The sequence below is a fragment of the Gobius niger genome (genome assembly GCF_951799975.1).
Source record: "Gobius niger genome assembly, chromosome: 6".
Lineage (NCBI taxonomy): Eukaryota > Metazoa > Chordata > Actinopteri > Gobiiformes > Gobiidae > Gobius > Gobius niger.
Genome location: NC_136857.1, coordinates 18763879 through 18787853, shown reverse-complemented (window position 1 = coordinate 18787853; position 23975 = coordinate 18763879). Strand labels below are relative to the sequence as shown.

At 44.3% G+C, this 23975-nt stretch overlaps 1 protein-coding gene across 13 annotated transcripts in view; it reads right to left on the bottom strand.

Moving 5' to 3' along the window:
• Window positions 1-23975, bottom strand: part of agrn (agrin) — a 325948-nt gene that overhangs the window by 90005 nt on the left and 211968 nt on the right. For all 13 annotated transcript variants that reach the window (XM_079557727.1, XM_079557735.1, XM_079557734.1 and 10 more), the window contains 2 exons: window positions 22858-23091; window positions 20029-20235 (listed from right to left, as the gene is read on the bottom strand). In XM_079557727.1, the coding sequence (XP_079413853.1) occupies window positions 20029-20235; window positions 22858-23091 (441 nt within the window). The remainder of the gene's footprint in view (window positions 1-20028; window positions 20236-22857; window positions 23092-23975) is intronic.

Genomic DNA, 23975 nt, shown 5'->3' with positions numbered 1-23975 from the left:
TATCCCACAAGCTTTAGTTGTGACAGTCTGCCATTTCAAAGCTCCCTGCAGCGTCCAAAAGAAAGACTTTATAACTAAAAATTTTCCACACGGGCAAATCTGCTGTCTCCTTTACACTCCTTGCACTTATTAAATCAGGCTGAAATTTAGCCCCCAGAGGTAGAGTCCCGATAAAAAAATTAGTTTTGGAGTTCAAATTCTTTCATCTTTTTAGCGAGACAAAAGAGACAGGAAACAAAGGCGTTATCTGCTGCTGCAGTTGTCTTTCAGGGCTCGTCCTTGTGAAGTGGCGTGGTGAACTATTTCTCTGCCAGCCAAGGTTGTACGGTTAAGCCGGGATCAGAGACTTACATGGGTTACATGCATTTACCAGCACACACAATGGAACGATTCCATTCTAATCAATTGTATCTGAGGCTGGAGTGAGGAACGGTACTTTGAGACCACACCCTATAGCTTTATGGAATGCTTTTTTGAATCAACAATACAGTATGATTTCAAATAGTACAGTCGGATTGCTTTCTTAGAATAGGGATGAGTCAAACTTGAGGACTTGGAAAAAGAAAAGTAAAATTGCTCACTTCAGTTCCTTAAAATGTCAAAATGCCAATTTCAGCTCCAGTCTGTTGTAGTGATTCCGCCCGCGTGGTTTAGAGTTGAAACTCTTGCCCACAGCCCACACTCAGTTCTTCAGATGAGTAAATGTCTGCTCACCTGTCTCCTGCATCATTACTGTCTGCCTAATGGCCTTATCTGACAGCAAAAGTGGCCTTATCAACTTCTGAAGCCTTAACCCTCTTGAAGTTGAAGCGGCGCTTGGAGCCTCTGGTTGTGTTCCTGGGTTGGCTACACTGTGCAGGCTCCACACTGTTCACTCTCCGTAACATGTCGTTAAAATACTATGAGATTATTTTGGCTGTGGCCTCCTCCCATCTCAACTCAGCTCATACATATGTTAATTGGACTTTCCCCCTCGGGTGTGTGTGCACTTCCAAATCGCTCCCCGTATTATGCAGGGCAGTGAATCAGGGTAATCCAGGTGATACAGGCACTCGCCAACTGGCAGCAACAATCGCCTGCCACTACAAGGTATTACAACGCAGGCCTCCAGTAGGGCTGCGCCAGTCTGCGGCCTTGCCCCGCCTTGTGTGCTTCCTCACCCTTGAGCCTTTGATCCAACGAATTAAAAACATTTATGTATCGTATTAGTCCAGGGTTGGGGAGGCGGGGAGAAAAGGCTATATTAGCATACACCAAAAGGCATACCCCCAGGCTGTCTGTCTACCACTGAATACTTATCACAGGCAATGTGCAAGCCGAAGCCTCTTTGTGCATTTACAACGAAGAACGCAACACTCTTCAAACTGGAGACACGTAGGAACAGTGTGGGGGGAGAAGAAAGCCACACAGGGTGCCTGAGTCTGTGACAAGTGACACAAAGGTAAGGCCTGTCTAAACACTGTCTGTCAAATGGAAATGAGGTGCTTTTATCATCACGAAGCGCACTGCTGGAACTTTAGATCACATTTTCTGATTTTCACTCAAGCCCAAAATATACAAGAGGACAAAGAAAACTTTTATATCAGCACCAGTCAAGTTTGAACCAGACAATTTCAAAGACAGAAATGTTCACTGAAAGAACGCAAAGGCGAGCATTCAACTGGAGCCTGGAGTCACTTCTGACACACGTTTGACCCACATTTCAGTTCAGTGTGAGCTGTGCAGCAGCAGGCGGCCGTAAGTGGACCAGTGGTCTCTAGATGCTGTCATTTTTGCTCCCACAGCACTGCCTCTAATTAACTTGATTAGGAAAAACAGCTCTGTGAGCCCAGGCTCCATTCCTTCTGCCTGTGTGCTATGACAGTGTGTGAGGCCAATCACCACAGCCGGGTCCTGCACACCAGAGACGCTCATCAAATAAACATGCAAACGATAAAATATTCGCCATCGACTCTCACCTAAGCTGACTGATTTTTCTTTTTTCATTGCTCTCAGTCAATGACAATACGTCTGCTGCTGAGTGCGTGTGTGTTACCCTCCAGAGTTGTCAAAAAACAACATTTCAACTAAGCCTCTCACACTTTCATGAGCTCTTTCATTTGCAATCGTACACAAACACACTCTCAGCTGTGTACACAACAAATGACAAAGGAGCCATGTAGAAGACAAACTAGCTCTTTTTCCTTTTCGGCCGTGAATGTATTACATGTATGAACATGCACACACATAGTGTCTACTCTATCCACTCACTTATTATTTTACACACAGAGGTCTGTGTGCAGTATATGCTTCATTGTCCTCTGGGCAACTGAGGCCAGCGGTCAGCTCCTGGGACCAGAACCTCCAACACTGCTGCTGAATATGCACTAAATGGTGTGAAATGAGAAAAAGAGTTTCATGAAGTCTGCACTGACAGCTCCTAATTTTCAATGTTTTCAATCACATTTATTGACTCCACTATGGAAAAATTTAAATTAAATAAAACATACACCTAATAATGAAAGATGCACATGCTTTCTCTGAAGCATAAATGAATGCAGACTAATCTGCATCTTTCCTCATAGCTTTTAGTGCACATTATATCACAAAATGCACATTAAAACAGATGAACCTAAAGTGACAATAAAACCTTTTTATGTTACCATTTGCATTAACCTTTTCTAATGGGATGGTTTTAAATCGTTTGATGGAAGCACAGCTGTTTGTCTGAGGCACTCGGGTAAATCAGGTCCTAATGCTGCAGATATACAGTCAGACAGTCAGGTGTCTGAGTCATGACTCATTAAGTGCTTAAAAATGTGTTCATAAAGACACCTGAGATAACTTTGAAGTATACATGCATTAGTGATAGTGCTGATGACTCTAGACTAAACTTCAGCCTCACATAAACAACCATATAGATATAGCTTGTTACTAGTAAATAATATATAATGTACATTGTATGATTCAGTTTTTTCTGTGACGCATCTGTCCCGGTATTATCACATGGATCATTGCATGTGCTTGTAGCTGAACTGATACCTCCTGTGCATATTTAAAATCAATAACAATTCAAAAATGTGATATTTTCTTGCTTTTAATCAGCATAAGCACAAATGCATGTTCCAAAGGCTTAATCAACGTTCAGGATCTGAGTGTTTTTGCATGAAGAGTAAATTAGAATACTGACATATTTCCAATGCCATTTAATTCAGTCATGACATCATGACATACTTAAGCAATGATGTAGGGGTACAAAACTTTTTAGTGCCATCTTAAGCTTTCTTGCTGACTTGTACTACCTTCTTCCCATCATGCCTTAGTGATTCACTTCCAGCCAGCGCCTTGCATGTTGTGGGCCGCATTGTGATTTGTGAGTCACAGAGGACACAAGTTAATCAGCTAAGCGCCCAGCGCGGAGTCTTCAATCAAATTGTACGGCGGGGAGGACAATGCTGAGACTTTACGGACAGGATGTGTCTTTGTTGGGGCGAGCGGTGACAAGGGAGGGGCTGCGTTCGACCCTTGTCACAAGCCTCAGGAGAGATTGATGGTCGAGTCGCAATGGAAGGATGTGATGCGTTTGACAGATGACAGAGTGATCGATCACCGCGGCTCTCCAATCAGACGATAGGGATCATCTTCATTTAATACGTCCAGTGTTCTGTGGTGAAGATGGCCTGGAGCGGTCACAATGATACAGTAGCCATTGTGCATGTCTTTTTCAATGCCGCTCAGCCACAGTGGAAATGTGCTCTGCTCTCAGTACACACTCTGGAATACCAATGCGAGGATAAACAATAAACACAAGCTCCAAGGGCCTTTTATAGCTTTTCACTTGTTCCATCCAGAAGTATAGCTTAATGCATGTTGTGGGTTTCATTGGCAAAGAGACATCTGCTGGCAACGTTTAGTATGAAGTTAATAGCTCTGCAGTACTAAATTCTAACAGTAAAACTGAACAGTAAAATGAAAAGCCTGTGACATTTATGCAAATAGATCCTTGGCAAATTCAATTTCATTCAAGTCAATTAACATATGGATTAATATCATTAGCATGAAAGTGAAACACAGTCAACGGCGCACAACATGTATGGTTTTGTGACGCACTATCATTAGGCCCGAGCGGCCTGCCGTCGCAAGGGCCTATTGTAATCGCAATCACAGCGCAGTGCGCGCAGCGCACTGAACCTAAGTGCGCGGAGCGCACAAAAACAGCGCGAAGCGCTGTCCCCATGTCAACCGTAAAGTCACCATGTAAAACAGTGACAGCCCACACCGAAGGTGTGGGGCCTTTATACTTATTATTGCATTAAAATGAATGGGGGTATATTGTGTGAATGGGGGTATATAGTGGATGACGAGCGCGAAGCGCTCGTCATCCACCCAGGAGCCCCAGGAGCCCCACGGATGCGTGCGGATCGTTGAAAGCTTTCCAAAAATGTAAAATATGACATCGTCGCGAAAGCGACGATATTGTTTTTGTAAAAAATATTATTAGGCCCGAGCGGCCTGCCGTCGCAAGGGCCTATTGTAATCGCAATCACAGCGCAGTGCGCACAGCGCACTGAACCTAAGTGCGCGGAGCGCACAAAAACAGCGCGAAGCGCTGTCCCCATGTCAACCGTAAAGTCACCATGTAAAACAGTGAAGCCCACACCGGAGGTGTGGGCCCTTTATACTTATTATTGCATTAAAATGAATGGGGGTATATAGTGTGAATGGAGGTATATAGTGGATGACGAGCGCGAAGCGCTCGTCATCCACCCAGGACCCCCACGGGTGCGTGCGGATCGTTGAAAGCTTTCCAAAAATGTATAATATGACATTGTCGCGAAAGCGACTATATTGTTTTTCTCGGAAATATTATTAGGCCCGAGCGGCCTGCCGTCGCAAGGGCCTATTGTAATCGCAATCACAGCGCAGTGCGCGCAGCGCACTGAACCTAAGTGCGCGGAGCGCACAAAAACAGCGCGAAGCGCTGTCCCCATGTCAACCGTAAACTCACCGTGTAAAACAGTGAAGCCCACACCGGAGGTGTGGGCCTTTTATACTTATTATTGCATTAAAATGAATGGGGGTATATAGTGTGAATGGGGGCATATAGTGGATGACGAGCGCGAAGCGCTCGTCATCCACCCAGGAACCCCACGGGTGCGTGCGGATTGTTGAAAGCTTTCCAAAAATGTATAATATGATATCGTCGCGAAAGCGACAATATTGTTTTTGTCGAAAATATTATTAGGCCCGAGCGGCCTGCCGGCGCAAGGGCCTATTGTAATCGCAATCGCAATCACAGCGCAGTGCGCGCAGCGCACTGAACCTAAGTGCGCGGAGCGCACAAAAACAGCGCGAAGCGCTGTCCCCATGTCAACCGTAAACTCACCATGTAAAACAGTGACAGCCCACACCGGAGGTGTGGGCCCTTTATACTTATTATTGCATTAAAATGAACGGGGGTATATAGTGTGAATGGGGGTATATAGTGGATGACGAGCGCGAAGCGCTCGTCATCCACCCAGGAACCCCACGGGTGCGTGCGGATCGTTGAAAGCTTTCCAAAAATGTATAATATAACATTGTCGCGAAAGCGACTATATTGTTTTTCTCGGAAATATTATTATTCTTTCTTTCTTCTTCTTCTTCTTTCTTTCTTCTGCTCTTTGAGCAGAAATTTGACACCCTGAACATAGTCGAAAACTCACCAAACTTTGCCCAAAATTCAGGTCCGGCGAAAAATTAATTAAAATGTGGGTTTCATATTGGGGAAAAAAAAAATGGCGCGACAGCGCCACCTACAAAAATCAAAATACATTGCGCCAATGGGGGAGGGGCCGAAGTAAACTTTGTCGTAGAGCGACGAGATTCGGTACAGACATTCGTCATGTGACGCCAAAAAAAAAAAATTATTGTGGCCACGCCCCCTGACAAACCGGAAGTCCGCCATTTTGAAAGGAAGACCGGAGAATGCTGAGTCAGCGTTTTCGCTGACTTCGCATTTTAACGAACTCCTCCTAGGGCGTTTGACCAAATGAGCTCAAAATCGCTCCAGCTCATCTCGAGATGTGGGGCATCAAAAGTTATCCAAATTTTTTGGCTATGTTTTACGGTTTGTTTGCGGCGAAGCCGCAATCTTTCCGAAGTATTTTGCGATTCATCAAAAAATAAAAATTGCTCCCATTCGCACAAACAAACTCCGATTAAAAATCGGAAATATACATTTTATTGACCTTTCAACCCTGGACACAACAAATGTGAAAAAGTGACATTGGGCGCGATAGCGCCCCCTCCAGGTGCAGAAGAAAAAATGCATTATGGGAAAAAAATTAGTTGTCGGAAATGGATGAAATTCGGTACAAAAATAGTTGATGGCATCCCGATCCAAAAAGCCAATGAGACCCATATCGTATTTTGTACAGTGTTGCCATGGTGAATCAAAATACATTGCGTCGATGGAGGCGGGACCAACCGGGGCCAACGTCAACTTTGTCGTAGAGGGACGAGATTCGGTACAGATATCCGTCATGTGACGACATACAAAAAATATTATTGTGGCCACGCCCCCTGACAAACCGGAAGTCCGCCATTTTGACAAGAAGTCTGGAAAATGCTGAGTCAGCGTTTTCGCTGACGTCTCATTTTAACGAACTCCTCTTAGGGCGTTTCACCAAATGAGCTCAAAATCGCTCCAGCTCATCTCGAGATGTGGGGCATCAAAAGTTATCCAAATTTTTTGGCTATGTTTTACGGTTTGTTTGCGGCGAAGCCGCAATCTTTGCGAACAATTTTGCAATTCATCGTAAACTAAAAATTGCTCCCATTCGCACAAAGAAACTCCAATTAAAAATCGGAAATATACATTTTGTTAACCTTTCACCCCTGGACACAGCACGTGTGAAAAAGTGACATTGGGCGCGATAGCGCCCCCTCCAAGTGCAAAATAAAAATTGCATTATGGGAAAAAAATTAGTTTGTCGGAAATGGATGAAATTTAGCACAAAAATAGTTGATGGCGTCTCGATCCAAAAAGCCAATGAGACCCATATCGTATTTTGTACGGTGTTGCCATGGTGACCCCCGGGGGCCCCCATGTTATTGTAATGGAGCTGACACATGAATCACACTATACACAATTACAGCGCGTTAGCGCCCCCTGTCAGGAGCTTGTGGACAGTGGTCATGGAAGAACGGCCCGTTAGGGTCGTCTGATGCTACATGTGAAATTAAAAAGATTATGGGCGCGCTAGCGCCCTCTGCAGGCTGGAGCCATTATTCACATGGAGAGGTTAAAAATGTAGTTTTGATGTTTACTGACAAAGATTAATGGCACATCGGGGCAATAAAATGCAGTCTGGCGCCCTTGGTAGGGTTGTGGCACGGATATATAGAGGCGCTAAAGGAGGCACGGCCCGCGAGGGCCGTTCGATGCCGCTTGCGGCTTTAATTATTCTTTCTTTCTTTCTTCTTTCTTTCTTTCTTTCTTCTGCTCTTTGAGCAGGAATTTGACCCCCTGAACATAGTCGAAAACTCACCAAACTTTGCCCAAAATTCAGGTCCGGTGAAAAATTAATTAAAATGTGTGTTTCATATTGGGGGAAAAAAAAATGGCGCGACAGCGCCACCTACAAAAGTGAAAATACATTACGCCAATGGGGGAGGGGCCGAAGTAAACTTTGTCGTAGAGCGACGAGATTCGGTACAGACTTTCGTCATGTGACGCCAAAAAAAAAATATTATTGTGGCCACGCCCCCTGACAAACCGGAAGTCCGCCATTTTGAAAGGAAGACCGGAGAATGCTGAGTCAGCGTTTTCGCTGACTTCGCATTTTAACGAACTCCTCCTTGGGCGTTTGACCAAATGAGCTCAAAATCGCTCCAGCTCATCTCGAGATGTGGGGCATCAAAAGTTATCCAAATTTTTTGGCTAAGTTATACGGTTTGTGTGCGGCGAAGCCGCAATCTTTACGAAGTATTTTGCGATTCATCAAAAACTGAAAATCGCTCCCATTCGCACAAACAAACTCCGATTAAAAATCGGAAATATACATTTTATTGACCTTTCACCCCTGGACACAGCAAATGTGAAAAAGTGACATTGGGCGCGATAGCGCCCCCTCCAGGTGCAGAAGAAAAAATGCATTATGGGAAAAAAATTAGTTTGTCGGAAATGGATGAAATTCGGTACAAAAATAGTTGATGGCGTCCCGATCCAAAAAGCCAATCAGACCCATACCGTATTTTGTACGGTGTTGCCATGGTGAATAAAAATACATTGCGTCGATGGAGGCGGGACCAATATGGGCCAACGTCAACTTTGTCGTAGAGCGACGAGATTCGGTACAGATATTCATCATGTAACGACAAACAAAAAATATTATGGTGGCCACGACCCCTGACAAACCGGAAGTCCGCCATTTTTACTGGAAGCCTGGAGAATGCTGAGTCATGGTTTTCGCTGACATCGCATTTTAACGAACTCCTCCTTGGGCGTTTGACCAAATGAGCTCAAAATCGCTCCAGCTCATCTCGAGATGTGGGGCATCAAAAGTTATCCAAATTTTTTGGCTAAGTTTTTCGGTTTGTTTGCGGCGAAGCCGCAATCTTTCCGAAGTATTTTGCGATTCATCAAAAACTAAAAATCGCTCCCATTCGCACAAACAAACTCCGATTTAAAATCGGAAATATACATTTTGTTGACCTGTCACCCCTGGACGCAACAAATGTGAAAAGGTGACATTAGGCGCGATAGCGCCCCCTCCAGGTCCAGACGAAAAAATGCATTATGGGAAAAAAATTAGTTTGTCGGAAATGGATTAAATTCGGTACAAAAATAGATGATGGCATCCCGATCCAAAAAGCCAATGGGACCCATACCGTATTTTGTACGGTGTTGCCATGGTAATGCCCGGGGGCCCCCATGTTATCATAATGGGGCTGACACATGAATCTTACATTATGCAGCATTACAGCGCGTTAGCGCCCCCTGTCAGGAGCTTGTGGACAGTGGTCATGGAAATACGGCCCGTTAGGGCCGTCTGATTCTAATTGTGAAATTAAAAAGATTACGGGCGCGCTAGCGCCCTCTGCAGGCTGGAGCCATTATTCACATGGAGAGGCTAAAAATGTTGTTTTGATGTTTACTGACAACAATTAATGGCACATCAGGGCAATAAAATGCAGTGTGGCAACGCTGGCGCCCTTGGTACGGTTGTGGCAACAGAGGCGCTAAAGGAGGCACGGCCCGCGAGGGCCGTTCGATGCCGCTTGCGGCTTTAATTAGGCCCGAGCGGCCTGCCGTCGCAAGGGCCTATTGTAATCGCAATCACAGCGCAGTGCGCGCAGCGCACTGAACCTAAGTGCGCGGAGCGCACAAAAACAGCGCGAAGCGCTGTCCCCATGTCAACCTTAAACCACCATGTAAAAGAGTGAAGCCCACACCGGAGGTGTGGGCCCTTTATACTTATTATTGCATTAAAATGAATGGGTGTATATAGTGTGAATGGGGGTATATAGTGGATGACGAGCGCGAAGCGCTCGTCATCCACCCAGGAACCTCACGGGTGCGTGCGGATCGTTGAAAGCTTTCCAAAAATGTATAATATAACATTGTCGCGAAAGCGACTATATTGTTTTTCTCGGAAATATTATTAGGCCCGAGCGGCCTGCCGTCGCAAGGGCCTATTGTAATCGCAATCACAGCGCAGTGCGCGCAGCGCACTGAACCTAAGTGCGCGGAGCGCACAAAAACAGCGCGAAGCGCTGTCCCCATGTCAACCGTAAACTCACCATGTAAAACAGTGACAGCCCACACCAAAGGTGTGGGCCCTTTATACTTATTATTGTATTAAAATGAATGGGGGTATATAGTGTGAATGGGGGTATATAGTGGATGACGAGCGCGAAGCGCTCGTCATCCACCCAGGAACCCCACGGGTGCGTGCGGATCGTTGAAAGCTTTCCAAAAATGTATAATATAACATTGTCGCGAAAGCGACTATATTGTTTTTCTCGGAAATATTATTATTCTTTCTTTCTTTCTTCTTCTTTCTTTCTTCTGCTCTTTGAGCAGGAATTTGACCCCCTGAACATTGTCGAAAACTCACCAAACTTTGCCCAAAATTCAGATCCGGCGAAAAATTAATTAAAATGTGTGTTTCATGTTGGGGAAAAAAAAAATGGCGCGACAGCGCCACCTACAAAAATCGAAATACATTACGCCAATGGGGGAGGGGCCGACGTAAACTTTGTCGTAGAGCGACGAGATTCGGTACAGATATTCGTCATGTGACGACAAAAAAAAAAGATTATTGTGGCCACGCCCCCTGACAAACCGGAAGTCCGCCATTTTGAAAGGAAGACCGGAGAATGCTGAGTCAGCGTTTTCGCTGACTTCGCATTTTAACGAACTCCTCCTAGGGCGTTTGACCAAATGAGCTCAAAATCGCTCCAGCTCATCTCGAGATGTGGGGCATCAAAAGTTATCCAAATTTTTTGGCTAAGTTTTACGGTTTGTGTGCGGCGAAGCCGCAATCTTTACGAAGTATTTTGCGATTCATCAAAAACTGAAAATCGCTCCCATTCGCGCAAACAAACTCCGATTAAAAATCGGAAATATACATTTTATTGACCTTTCACCTTTGGACACAGCAAATGTGAAAAAGTGACATTGGGCGCGATAGCGCCCCCTCCAGGTGCAGAAGAAAAAATGCATTATGGGAAAAAAATTAGTTTGTCGGAAATGGATGAAATTCGGTACAACAATAGCTGATGGCATCCCGATCAAAAAAGCCAATGGGACCCATATCGTATTTTGTACGGTGTTGTCATGGTGACGCCCAGGGCCTCCTATGTTAATCTAATGGGGCTGACACATAAATCTCACATTCTACAACATCACAGCGCGTTAGCGCCCCCTGTCAGGAGCTTGTGGACAGTGGTCATGGAAGTACAGCCCATTAGGGCCGTCTGATGCTAATTGTGAAATTAAAACGATTACGGGCGCGCTAGCGCCCTCTGCAGGCTGGAGCCATTGCTTACATGGAGGGGCTAAAAATGTAGCTTAGATGTTTACTCACAACGATTAATGGCATATGAGGGCAATAAAAAGCAGTGTGGCCACGCTGGCTTTCTCGGTAGGGCTATGGCGTGGATAGATAGAGGCGCTAAAGGAGGCACGGCCCGCGAGGGCCGTTCGATGCCGCTTGCGGCTTTAATTATTCTTTCTTTCTTTCTTCTTCTTCTTTCTTCTTCTTCTGCTCTTTGAGCAGGAATTTGACCCCCTGAACATTGTCGAAAACTCACCAAACTTTGCCCAAAATTCAGGTTCGGTGAAAAATTGATAAAAATGTGTGTTTCATATTGGGGGAAAAAAAAATTGCGCGACAGCGCCACCTACAAAAGTCAAAATACATTACGCCAATGGGGGAGGGGCCGAAGTAAACTTTGTCGTAGAGCGTTGAGATTCGGTACAGATATTCGTCATGTGACGACAAAAAAAAAATATTATTGTGGCCACGTCCCCTGACAAACCGGAAGTCCGCCATTTTGACAGGAAGCCCGGAGAATGTTGAGTCAGCGTTTTCGCTGACATCGCATTTTAACGAACTCCTCCTTGGGCGTTTGACCAAATGAGCTCAAAATCGCTCCAGCTCATCTCGAGATGTGGGGCATCAAAAGTTATCCAAATTTTTTGTCTATGTTTTACGGTTTGTTTGCGGCGAAGCCGCAATCTTTCCGAAGTATTTTGCGATTCATCAAAAACGAAAAATCGCTCCCATTCGCACAAACAAACTCCGATTAAAAATCGGAAATATACATTTTGTTGACCTTTCACCCCTGGACGCAACAAATGTGAAAAAGTGACATTGGGCGCGATAGCGCCCCCTCCAGGTGCAGAAGAAAAATTGCATTATGGGAAAAAAATTAGTTTGTCGGAAATGGATGAAATTCGGCACAAAAATAGTTGATGGCGTCCCGATCCAAAAAGCCAATGAGACCCATATCGTATTTTGTACGATGTTGCCATGGTGAATCAAAATACATTGGGTCTATGGAGGCGGGACCAACCAGGGCCAACGTCAACTTTGTCGTAGAGCGACGAGATTTGGTACAGATATTCGTCATGTGACGACAAACAAAAAATATTATTGTGGCCACGCCCCCAACAAACCGAAAGTCCGCCATTTTGACAGGAAGTCTGGAAAATGCTGAGTCAGCGTTTCCGCTGACGTCACATTTTAACGAACTCCTCCTAGGGCGTTTGACCAAATGAGCTCAAAATCGCTCCAGCTCATCTACAGATGTGGGGCATCAAAAGTTATCCACATTTTTTGCCTATGTTTTACGGTTTGTTTGCGGCGAAGCCGCAATCTTTACGAAGTATTTTGCGATTCATCAAAAACTAAAAATCGCTCCCATTTGCGCAAACAAACTCCGATTAAAAATCGGAAATATACATTTTGTTGACCTTTCACCCCTGGACACAACAAATGTGAAAAAGTGACATTGGGTGCGATAGCGCCCCTTCCAGGTGCAGAAGCAAAAATGCATTATGGGGAAAAAATTAGTTTGTCGGAAATGGATGAAATTCGGTACAAAAATAGTTGATGGCGTCCCGATCCAAAAAGCCAATGAGACCCATATCGTATTTTGTACGGTGTTGCCATGGTGACGCCCAGGGCCTCCCATGTTAATCTAATGGGGCTGACACATGAATCTCACATTATACAACATTACAGCGCGTTAGCGCCCCCTGTCAGGAGCTTGTGGACAGTGGTCATGGAAGTACGGCCCGTTAGGGCCGTCTGATGCTAATTGTGAAATTAAAAAGATTATAGGCGCGTTAGCGCCCTCTGCAGGCTGGAGCCATTATTCAAATGGAGAGGCTAAAAATGTTGTTTTGATGTTTACTGACAACGATTAATGGCACATCAGGGCAATAAAATGCAGTGTGGCAACACTGGCGCCCTTGGTACGGTTACATAGACGAGGCAATAGAGGCGCTAAAGGAGGCACGGCCCGCGAGGGCCGTTCGATGCCGCTTGCGGCTTTAATTAGGCCCGAGCGGCCTGCCGTCGCAAGGGCCTATTGTAATCGCAATCACAGCGCAGTGCGCGCAGCGCACTGAACCTAAGTGCGCGGAGCGCACAAAAACAGCGCGAAGCGCTGTCCCCATGTCAACCGTAAACTCACCATGTAAAACAGTGAAGCCCACACCGGAGGTGTGGGCCCTTTATACTTATTATTGCTTTAAAATGAATGGGGGTATATAGTGTGAATGGGGGTATATAGTGGATGACGAGCGCTTCGCGCTCGTCATCCACCCAGGAACCCCACGGGTGCGTGCGGATCGTTGAAAGCTTTCCAAAAATGTATAATACGATATCGTCGCGAAAGCGACGATATTGTTTTTCTCGGAAATATTATTATTCTTTCTTCTTTCTTCTTCCGTCTTCTTTCTTCTTTCTTCTGCTCTTTGAGCAGGAATTTGACCCCCTGAACATAGTCGAAAACTCACCAAACTTTGCCCAAAATTCAGGTCCGGTGAAAAATTAATTAAAATGTGTGTTTCATATTGGGGAAAAAAAAAATGGCGCGACAGCGCCACCTACAAAAGTGAAAATACATTACGCCAATGGGGGAGGGGCCGAAGTAAACTTTGTCGTAGAGCGACGAGATTCGGTACAGATATTCGTCATGTGACGACAAAAAAAAAATATTATTGTGGCCACGCCCCCTGACAAACCGGAAGTCCGCCATTTTGACAGGAAGTCCGGAGAATGCTGAGTCAGCGTTTTCGCTGACTTCGCATTTTAACGAACTCCTCCTAGGGCGTTTCACCAAATGAGCTCAAAATCGCTCCAGCTCATCTCCAGATGTGGGGCATCAAAAGTTATCCACATTTTTTGGCTAAGTTTTACGGTTTGTTTGCGGCGAAGCCGCAATCTTTCCGAAGTATTTTGCGATTCATCAAAAACTAAAAATCGCTCCCATTCGCACAAACAAACTCCGATTAAAAATCGGAAATATACATTTTATTGACCTTTCACCCCTGGACACAGCAAATGTGAAAAAGTGACATTGGGCGCGATAGCGCCCCCTCCAGGTGCAGAAGAAAAAATGCATTATGGGAAAAAAATTAGTTTGTCGGAAATGAATGAAATTCGGCACAAAAATAGTTGATGGCGTCCCGATCCAAAAAGCCAATGAGACCCATATTGTATTTTGTACGGTGTTGCCATGGTGAATCAAAATACATTGCGTCTATGGAGGCGGGACCAACCGGGGCCAACGTCAACTTTGTCGTAGAGCAACGAGATTCGGTACAGATATTCGTCATGTGTTGACAAACAAAAAATATTATTGTGGCCAAGCCCCCTGACAAACCGGAAGTCCGCCATTTTGACAAGAAGTCTGGAAAATGCTGAGTCAGCGTTTTCGCTGACATCGCATTTTAACGAACTCCTCCAGGGCGTTTCACCAAATGAGCTCAAAATCGCTCCAGCTCATCTCGAGATGTGGGGCATCAAAAGTTATCCACATTTTTTGGCTAAGTTTTACGGTTTGTTTGCGGCGAAGCCGCAATCTTTCCGAAGTATTTTGCCATTCATCAAAAACTAAAAATCGCTCCCATTCGCACAAACAAACTCCGATTAAAAATCGGAAATATACATTTTATTGACCTTTCACCCCTGGACACAACACAGGTGAAAATGTGACATTGGGCGCGATAGCGCCCCCTCCAGGTGCAGAAGAAAAATTGCATTATGGGAAAAAAATTAGTTTGTCGGAAATTGATGAAATTCGGTACAAAAATAGTTGATGGCGTCCCGATCCAAAAAGCCAATGAGACGCCTATCATACTTTGTACGGTGTTGCCATGGTGACGTCCGGGGCCCCCCATGTTATCGTATTGGGACTGACACATGAATCTCACATTATACAAAATTATAGCGCGTTAGCGCCCTCTGTCAGGAGCTTGTGGACAGTGGTCATGGAAGTACGGCACATTAGGGCCGTCTGATGCTACTTGTTAAATTAAAAAGATTACGGGCGCGCTAGCGCCCTCTGCAGGCTGGAGCCATTTCTTACATGGAGAGGCTAAAAATGTAGCTTAGATGTTTACTGACAAAGATTAATGGCACATTTGGGCAATAAAATGCAGTGTGGCGCCCTTGGTACGGTTACATAGACGCGGCAATAGAGGCGCTAAAGGAGGCACGGCCCGCGAGGGCCGTTCGATGCCGCTTGCGGCTTTAATTCTTTTTTCTTCTTTCTTCTTCTGCTCTTTGAGCAGGAATTTGACCCCCTGAACATAGTCGAAAACTCACCAAACTTTGCCCAAAATTCAGGTCCGGTGAAAAATTAATTAAAATGTGTGTTTCATGTTGGGGGGGGGAAAAATGGCGCGACAGCGCCACCTACAAAAGTCAAAATACATTGCGCCAATGGGGGAGGGGCCGAAGTAAACTTTGTCGTAGAGCGACGAGATTCGGTACAGACGTTCGTCATGTGACGACAAAAAAAAAATATTATTGTGGCCACGCCCCCTGACAAACCGGAAGTCCGCCATATTGGCAGGAAGCCCGGAGAATGCTGAGTCAGCGTTTTCGCTGACGTCGCATTTTAACGAACTCCTCCTAGGGCGTTTCACCAAATGAGCTCAAAATCGCTCCAGCTCATGTCGAGATGTGGGGCATCAAAAGTTATCCAAATTTTTTGGCTAAGTTCTTCGGTTTGTTTGCGGCGAAGCCGCAATCTTTACGAAGGATTTTGCGATTAATCAAAAACTAAAAATTACTCCCATTCGCACAAAGAAACTCCGATTAAAAATCGGAAATATAAATTTTATTGACCTTTCACCCCTGGACACAGCACGTGTGAAAAAGTGACACTGGGCGCGATAGCGCCCCCTCCAGGTGCAAAATAAAAAATGCATTATGGGAAAAAAATTAGTTTGTCGGAAATGGATGAAATTCGGTACAAAAATAGTTGATGGCATCCCGATCCAAAAAGCCAATGAGACCCATATCGTATTTTGCACGGTGTTGCCATGGTGAATAAAAATACATTGCGTCCATGGAGGCGGGACCAACGTCAACTTTGTCGTAGAGCGACGAGATTCGGTACAGATATTCATCATGTGACGACAAACAAAAAATATTATTGTGGCCACGCCCCCTTACAAACCGGAAGTCCGCCATTTTGACAGGAAATCTGGAAAATGCTGAGTCACGGTTTTCGCTGACGTCGCATTTTAACGAACTCCTCCTAGGGCGTTTGACCAAATGAGCTCAAAATCGCTCCAGCTCATCTCGAGATGTGGGGCATCAAAAGTTATCCAAATTTTTTGGCTAAATTTTTCGGTTTGTTTGCGGCGAAGCCGCAATTTTTCCGAAGTATTTTGCGATTCATCAACAACTAAAAATCGCTCCCATTCGCACAAACAAACTCCGATTTAAAATTGGAAATATACATTTTGTTGACCTGTCACCCCTGGACGCAACAAATGTGAAAAAGTGACATTGGGTGCGATAGCGCCCCCTCCAGGTCCAGAAGAAAAAATGCATTATGGGAAAAAAATTAGTTTGTCGGAAATGGATTAAATTCGGTACAAAAATAGATGATGGCGTCCCAATCCAAAAAGCCAATGGGACCCATACCGTATTTTGTACGGTGTTGCCATGGTAATGCCCGGGGGCCCCCATGTTATCATAATGGGGCTGACACATGAATCTCACATTATGCAACATTACAGCGCGTTAGCGCCCCCTGTCAGGAGCGTGTGGACAGTGGTCATTGAAATACGGCCCGTTAGGGCCGTCTGATGCTAATTGTGAAATTAAAAAGTTTATGCGCGCCAGCGCCCTCTGCAGGCTGGAGCCATTATTCACATGGAGAGGCTAAAATGTAGTTTTGATGTTTACTGACAAAGATTAATGGCTCATCGGGGCAATAAAATGCAGTGTGGCGCCCTTGGTACGGTTACATAGACACGGCAATAGAGGCGCTAAAGGAGGCACGGCCCGCGAGGGCCGTTCGATGCCGCTTGCGGCTTTAATTTTATCTTTCTTTCTGATGTTTTGCCTCCAGGCTCTGGGTGAAGAACAAAGGGGGAGTTCTCTTTTCTCGCATCTTCTTTGAGATCAGTCAAGACGAGTTATGTGCCATGTATGACACATTATGCATGTGGGATGCAGTGTAAGTAAAAACAAGAATAGTGAGAATTGAAACGAGGTGCTTTGAACATTTGTGCTGCGCCTATTGTTCCCTAAAGCAGAAGTAGCTCATGCCCCTAGAGGCCATAAGCGCCACTGCAGGTGTCGTAGCATGTTGCGTTTTTTTACTCATTTATTGTCCGTGAGAGTAAATACTACGCTGACAGAAAAGAAAAAGGGAGAGAGGGATATTGTACATCCAGTTGCACAATGGAGATATTTTTTTTCACTCAAACTTGGCTGTATATACTGTTTAAGTGGTGCTAGCCCACAGTTATCTTTGCCCGTTAGCCTGTTAGCTGCTTCTTCTTCGTGATTCCATTAGTGTGTATAACGCCTCCGACCTGTAGGCTACAATGTTGCAATTGTGGTTTTCTGGCCAGAGACCCCAGGGGGAGATGAAAGACCCCCAAATCATCCCATCAACACTTGTATTACCCCCAGACGGACTACGGAAAGGATTTATTAAGGTAAGCAAGTTACTTGGTACAGCTTTGAACTGTTTTTAACATCCTAACACTAACTCAACATGCAACACTATGTTTCAGGCTCATCCAAAACAATTTTTATACGGCTTTCATAACACTACTTTTGTGGTTGGTGGCTGGTAAATGAGAAAAAAAAATCTATAAAGAATTACTCGAAGCTAATTGATGCTCTCTCTACAACTAATGCATAATACATTAAATTAAGACACGGGATTCACCAAAGGGCTCACTACGAAACCTTTTGCATGTGGAGAGCTATTGCAAAATTGTAGTTCAGTTCGGATTTAGTTTTGCTATGTGTGCTTATGCTTTCTTTATTTGACCATTGACAGTTTAGTTTTTGGGCAGCTTTACCAGACAAATGTTCCTCCTTCTTATCTTTGCGTTGGTCTCAAAGCTCAAAGCATGTTGGGTCATTATACAAGAACATGTGCAACAATAAAAAACTGAGGGACATGGTTTAAAGAATGTGGCAGCTTCTTATAGGATGCGTAGGGGAATGCAAAGGCAGACTGGCTGCATACATATCACACGTCTCTGCGGACACCTATACGCAAGCCTTTTGATGTTTAATTAAAACCGAATCGGAGGGAGGCTGCTCTGTTTTGAAAAAAAAAAAGAAGAAAAATATGCAAATGTCAATAAAAGGCATTAAAGAAACATGCGAGCCGACGCTGACAGCTGCGGCGAGTGTGGAACGGGAGGAAGGATAAAGACGACTCGAGTCAAAGCGCTAAACAAACAAGCGCCAGGCAGAAATAATGAAACGCAGCAAAACGCATAAGCACTCCCGTCTCTCGTTTTTGTGACTCCGTAATTAATGTGCGGCCCGATGATGCTAATGAGCGCCGCGGTTTGTGACGAGTGGAGATAACTGTAGGGACCGGGATCCTCAGACGCCGGCAGCATCAACACATCTATTGGGGCTTTATCTGCATCTGGCACCAGCAGCAAAGACAATGGACTGGACACAATTAAACGGCTGTTTTCTGTCCGGCGCTCTGATTGAGTGGGGGAAGAACAAAAGAGTCATCAGTAGTTTACAACAGCTTTATCGAGGCGCGAGGCAAACTGAGCCTACGAGGGCCAGTTATTTCCGAACTGGCTGATAACAGAACGACATCCAGTATTTGTAAGGGCTTATTGCCGCGGCAGTTCATGCCAAAGTCAAGTCCACTTCATCTAAGAAAGTTTTATTCGCAGTGTGACAGACGCTTGATGACAAACTTTACTGTTACTTCATCGTTACTTCAAGCATCAGTCTGCATGGACAACATTGCAGCACTGACAAAGCCCAACTTATAAAAAGTGTATGTTTTACTAGGCCAGTAAAAAAAAAAAAGTTACCGCTCAATAAAATTAAAGACCTGCTACTTGTGATATGTGGTTGAATTTTCTTCTCCTGGTCCATTACTTTTCAAGAGGACTTCTCTACCGATGAGGCTCGTCTGTTTTCTTACACTAATTATCTCAGTAGAAGGAGCACATGCAAACAGAATCAGCTGCGTTAAACGGGATAAAGGAGAAGAAACAGCGAGGTACTCAACGTCACACAGAACATTATAACATATAGGAAAGGAATCGTGACAAGAGACAGACAGTGAACAGTACATGCTCGCTCCTGGTCCAGAGCCAGTGAAGGCCCAGGCCACACGTCTCCTCTGAGTCCACATGATGAGGACGTTACTGAGGTTACCTGCTGCAGAGGCCCGGAGCCAGAGGACACAGACACACAGACAACAGAGACTGACGCACTGAAACAAGAAAGAAGAGCTTTATATACAGGGAAACACAAGACGGTAGCCCCCTTTACACTGGTATCTCAACTCCAGAGTGAGATGTGTGAAGAAAACTTGATTGGTGAAATTAGTAATTGCAACAAGGGATAGCTGTTAATTTAGTATCAAACAGCGTCTGGCAGCTGGCTAATACTAAATTGATAATTGAAAAGCTTTATCCATTTACAGTTCATAGGTACCATGTTAAAATGTAATAAGGAGTGGGACATTTGGAGTCCACTAAAACCACTGTAGAAACTAAATAAAACTAGCATTGTTTCATTATTCGTCAGTGTAAAAAGGGCCACAGAGACAGACAGGGGAAAAACACAAGGAAGGCCAGATGACTGGGTGACTGGCGCTCCAGCAAGAGTGGATGAGAGGTGCGATGAACGGATGAAGCATGGAGGGGTGGGCAGATGCATGACAAGTGAAGAAGTGGTGGCACGGTTCTTTTAAGACCCCTCTCCCCTCACATTGAGAAAAACATTTTTGCAAATACAAAAAACAACAAGTAAACCTGGGGACAATTACATTCAAGTCAGAGGCTGCAGTTGCCGGACTCACCACATGGGCCGTTATGTTTGACAGGGATGAGGTTCCTGCTTAGACACTCAGCCTTGCGGCGCACGCAGTCGTTGATGTAGGTGTGTCCGTCCTTGCCGCACATGGGCTGGTATGAGCCGTCACACTCGATGGGGTCACATGAACAGTGCGCCGTCAGCTGCTCCACCACACAGACCGCGTTGAACAGACACTCCTCTTTACAAAGCTCTGAAACATAAATACCACTCATGTTTACATTTGTGTACATGTATAATGTGAAATATGCTGCACGATAGCCATGTGACACCTGATCCATTGACATCTGAAACAATTATATAAAACAGATCAAGTTCTGAACATATTACTGTAAAGAAGATAGCCCTGTACAGTGTGCAAAGACTGTCCAGATAAATGAGAAAGGTGTCCGTGGCTTTGGTAGCCTCTTGAGCCGATAAGAGCCAGTGGGCCTGTTATCTGTGCTATTAGAACAGCCTCTAAGCCTTGGTCAACAAAGAGCTGTCAGTTGCTACTGTACGAGTGATAGCCATCAGAGGAAATCCAATATCCCCGCTGCACACTGCGTCTTATGTCAGAGGACCATCACCTTTACTTAGACACTATGCCCAAGGTTCAACAAGTTACCCTCTTGAACACAAACACAATGGAGACATCATGTCTTTGGTACATTTATAAAACATTATAAAATCCCTGCCCTAGATCATTGCCTTGATGCCAGCAGTAACTTATTCAAACTAAAACTTAGTCAGAATGTACTTTATGAGCCAATTTGCAAGAGAGTCGTTTTTCCCCAATTGGAATTAATTCAATTTGAAACAGAGATCCATGAAATCACATCCCAAAGCAAATGACAAATTGGCAGCTAATGGAAAGGGCCATTCTGACTTGTAACCATGACATCTCACATCCTCGAAGGCCTCCCGCTCAGATGCAGCGCTGATGTAATTAAGTATGGCATGACAGGCTTTTAAAGGCAGGCTTTAAAAGAATAGATGGAGGAACTGAATTGCTGTACAAATTTGATCCAGTGATGGGGACTAAAATAAATTCAAAGCATGACGAGCCTTTAGAGTGAAGAGCTGCTACAAATTGGATTTTCTCACTTCGGCTGCAAATTTGCTACTTCCCATTTCAACTGTCTCATTCTTGTACTATTAAGTATACATTTGTGTTTTTTTTTTTAAATGTAAAACATGTAATCTTTGTTAACTCTAACATACCACTGGGCTGAAGGTTTCTCTATAACTTTATAATAAAATGTAAACTTTTCATGCAAAACAAATCATTTCTTTATTCTTTATTCTTATTTTGGATAGCCCCTTGACATGTGCCATCTCATTTTCGAGGGGATCCTTTCAATCACTGATTGTAAGTGATAAAAGCCACACCTGCACAAGGCATGACAGTACACGACAACACCTGACAACATACGACAACACAACACATGTAAAAAGAAAAATAATGCAAAACAAGACCAAACTCAACAAGACAAAAAGTATGCTCCCCCATAAGACCCACCACCTCCCCAAATTATGCATTACATGGTTTACATGGATTACATTGATTACATTGATTACATTGACAACATTTCATTGGATTTCATTTCCAAATATTGCACCACCATTGTCTTTTTTTGCTTTTGTTGTTGTAATGCTTGTTTTTCTTAAGTAAATTAAGGCTAAGTGCTTTAGTAATAACATTGTACTGACAGCGGTAATAACAGTTTCTTGTGCCTAAGAAATAAAACAATTTAACCACACAATCTGACTTTCACTTGTGCTCCAACAGCATCGTTTTGGTTACAGCTTTAAAGCGCTTCACTACCACCATCTGTACTGTGCATTCTTCATGTTACAGGACAAAAAAGGATTATTTCTCATAGTGCCCGATTTCAGTGTTGCCTCTTCACACTCACATTGACACCAGTCCAGCAGAACATGTAATTACTGTTTAGATGAAAACTGATTTATTTCCCAGTAGCTGGACAAACGCTGCAGGAAGAGCAATCAGTTAGCAGCATCGCAAGATTGAATTCTTGTTTATTCTAGCCCAGTTCCCAACTCCTGACGGCGCTCACCCGAAGTATCGGTAATACACGCTGTTCATGCAGTGTGGGCTAGATTATTTTAAATACTTAACAGTTTGTGAAGATGCTTTTAGATCTCTTAGACACTGGCTGTATTTATATAAAACCTATGGTGAGCAGTTATACCGTACATGCCAGAATCAGTGATTAGTAAAGGTTTATTGGGCGGTGGTGGAACAGTTGGATGAGCGGGTCATCTCGTGATCGGAAGGTCGTGGGTTCAAATTGCAGCTCCCGCAAATGTCATTGTGTCCTTGGGAAAGACACTTAACCCTACTTACCTCGGGTGTCTGTGTACATTGGTGTATGAATGAGAGTATGACTGGGTGACTGGTCCCTTACTGTAAAGCGCTTTGGGCCTGATAAAGGTAGAAAAGCTCTATATAAGTTGAGACTATTTACCATTTATTCACATTGTTTTGCCATTAGCAAAGATCATTCAGAAGGTTATGTATGACAATAAATAGTTCATAAAATATGTGATGAAAGGATTATTATCTGGGATCGATCAAATGGAAACATAATAAACATAATTTTTTTTTCCTCAACTAGAACTAGAAGATTCCCAGCTCCCAGACAATATTTTAATAATAATAATAATAACAATACATCAGACTTGTATAGCACTTTTTTGGACACTCAAAGACGCTTTACATGGGGGATAAAACTTTCAAATTTTACCTGTCTTGACCAGTACATTTTGAATTGAAACTTTTCTCTGACCGTAAATGCTTGTAAACGCATACCGTGCTTCCGGCAGTGTCCGCTGTGGACCTTGGTGATCTTGACTCCCTTCTGCAGTCTGGTGGCGTACATGGCGCACTCGCTGGCGTAGGTGTGTCCGTCACTGGCACAGAGTGGTTCAGAGTCAGGCGGGCAGGACTCGGGCAGGCTGTAGAGGAGGGGCTCTCGGGTCAAACTGTCCACACGGCATCTGTTGTTCAGGCTGTTCTCGCTGTTTTCTGTGTCTGCACAAGGGTCTGTGGTGACAAACATGCAAACCAATGAGATTCTCATGATATAAAGAACATAGAAACTGTCAGGATAAAGTCAGGATAAAGTTGGGCCTTGGGTAGATTTCGATATACCTATTGTTGATGTTTCATGAGTGTTTCTGACAATTATTTTGTTTTACAGTTTAAGGTACTATTCTCTGCTTGTGCATAGTAGAATAAACTAAACTTTAATTAGCCCCTGGGGAGAAAAGGAGTAGAGCTTGTTTAAACATTAACTGGATAAATCCACAATATTATCCAAGCTTCAAAAAGAAATGACAATTTGGCTTATAAAGAATGGCAACAGGATACAGAGTGTGCCAGCCTTAATACTGCCAACATTTTAAAAGCCCTCTCAGGTTGGTAGATAAAACTTTCCCAAAGTTTATTCCCATTTGGTGTTTGGAATGAGTTATTAGTAAAATCTTGGTAAGTTAACTCAGTGCAGGATGGCGGCGAGACAAACAATATGCGTTATGTGGGAGTGTAGACATCATACTCCATCATGGCCACTCCTCCGATCTTATCTTGAGGCCAGCAGCTGTGACTCTCACAGTGGGACCCGGGATCCAAGGGGCCAGACAGGAAATAGATGAAAAGAACGTGTGTTTGATTTGCTCCCCGGCACATCCCTATTCCTAGACGGAGCAGAGGCCTGGCACACTTCTCCATATCAGTACGGAATCATAATAGAATTGGTTTGTGAGTGTGTGGGACGGGGTGTTACTTCTGGGTCTTATCCTCGCTAGCTGTGCTGTCGGCGTATGGCAAGACAAAGGATTTATGTAGCACCGTGACTTATTAAATCTCTGCCAAGCTGCTGTAGACTCATTCAAAACATGTCGAGAGTGGAAGGCACGATCATCAAG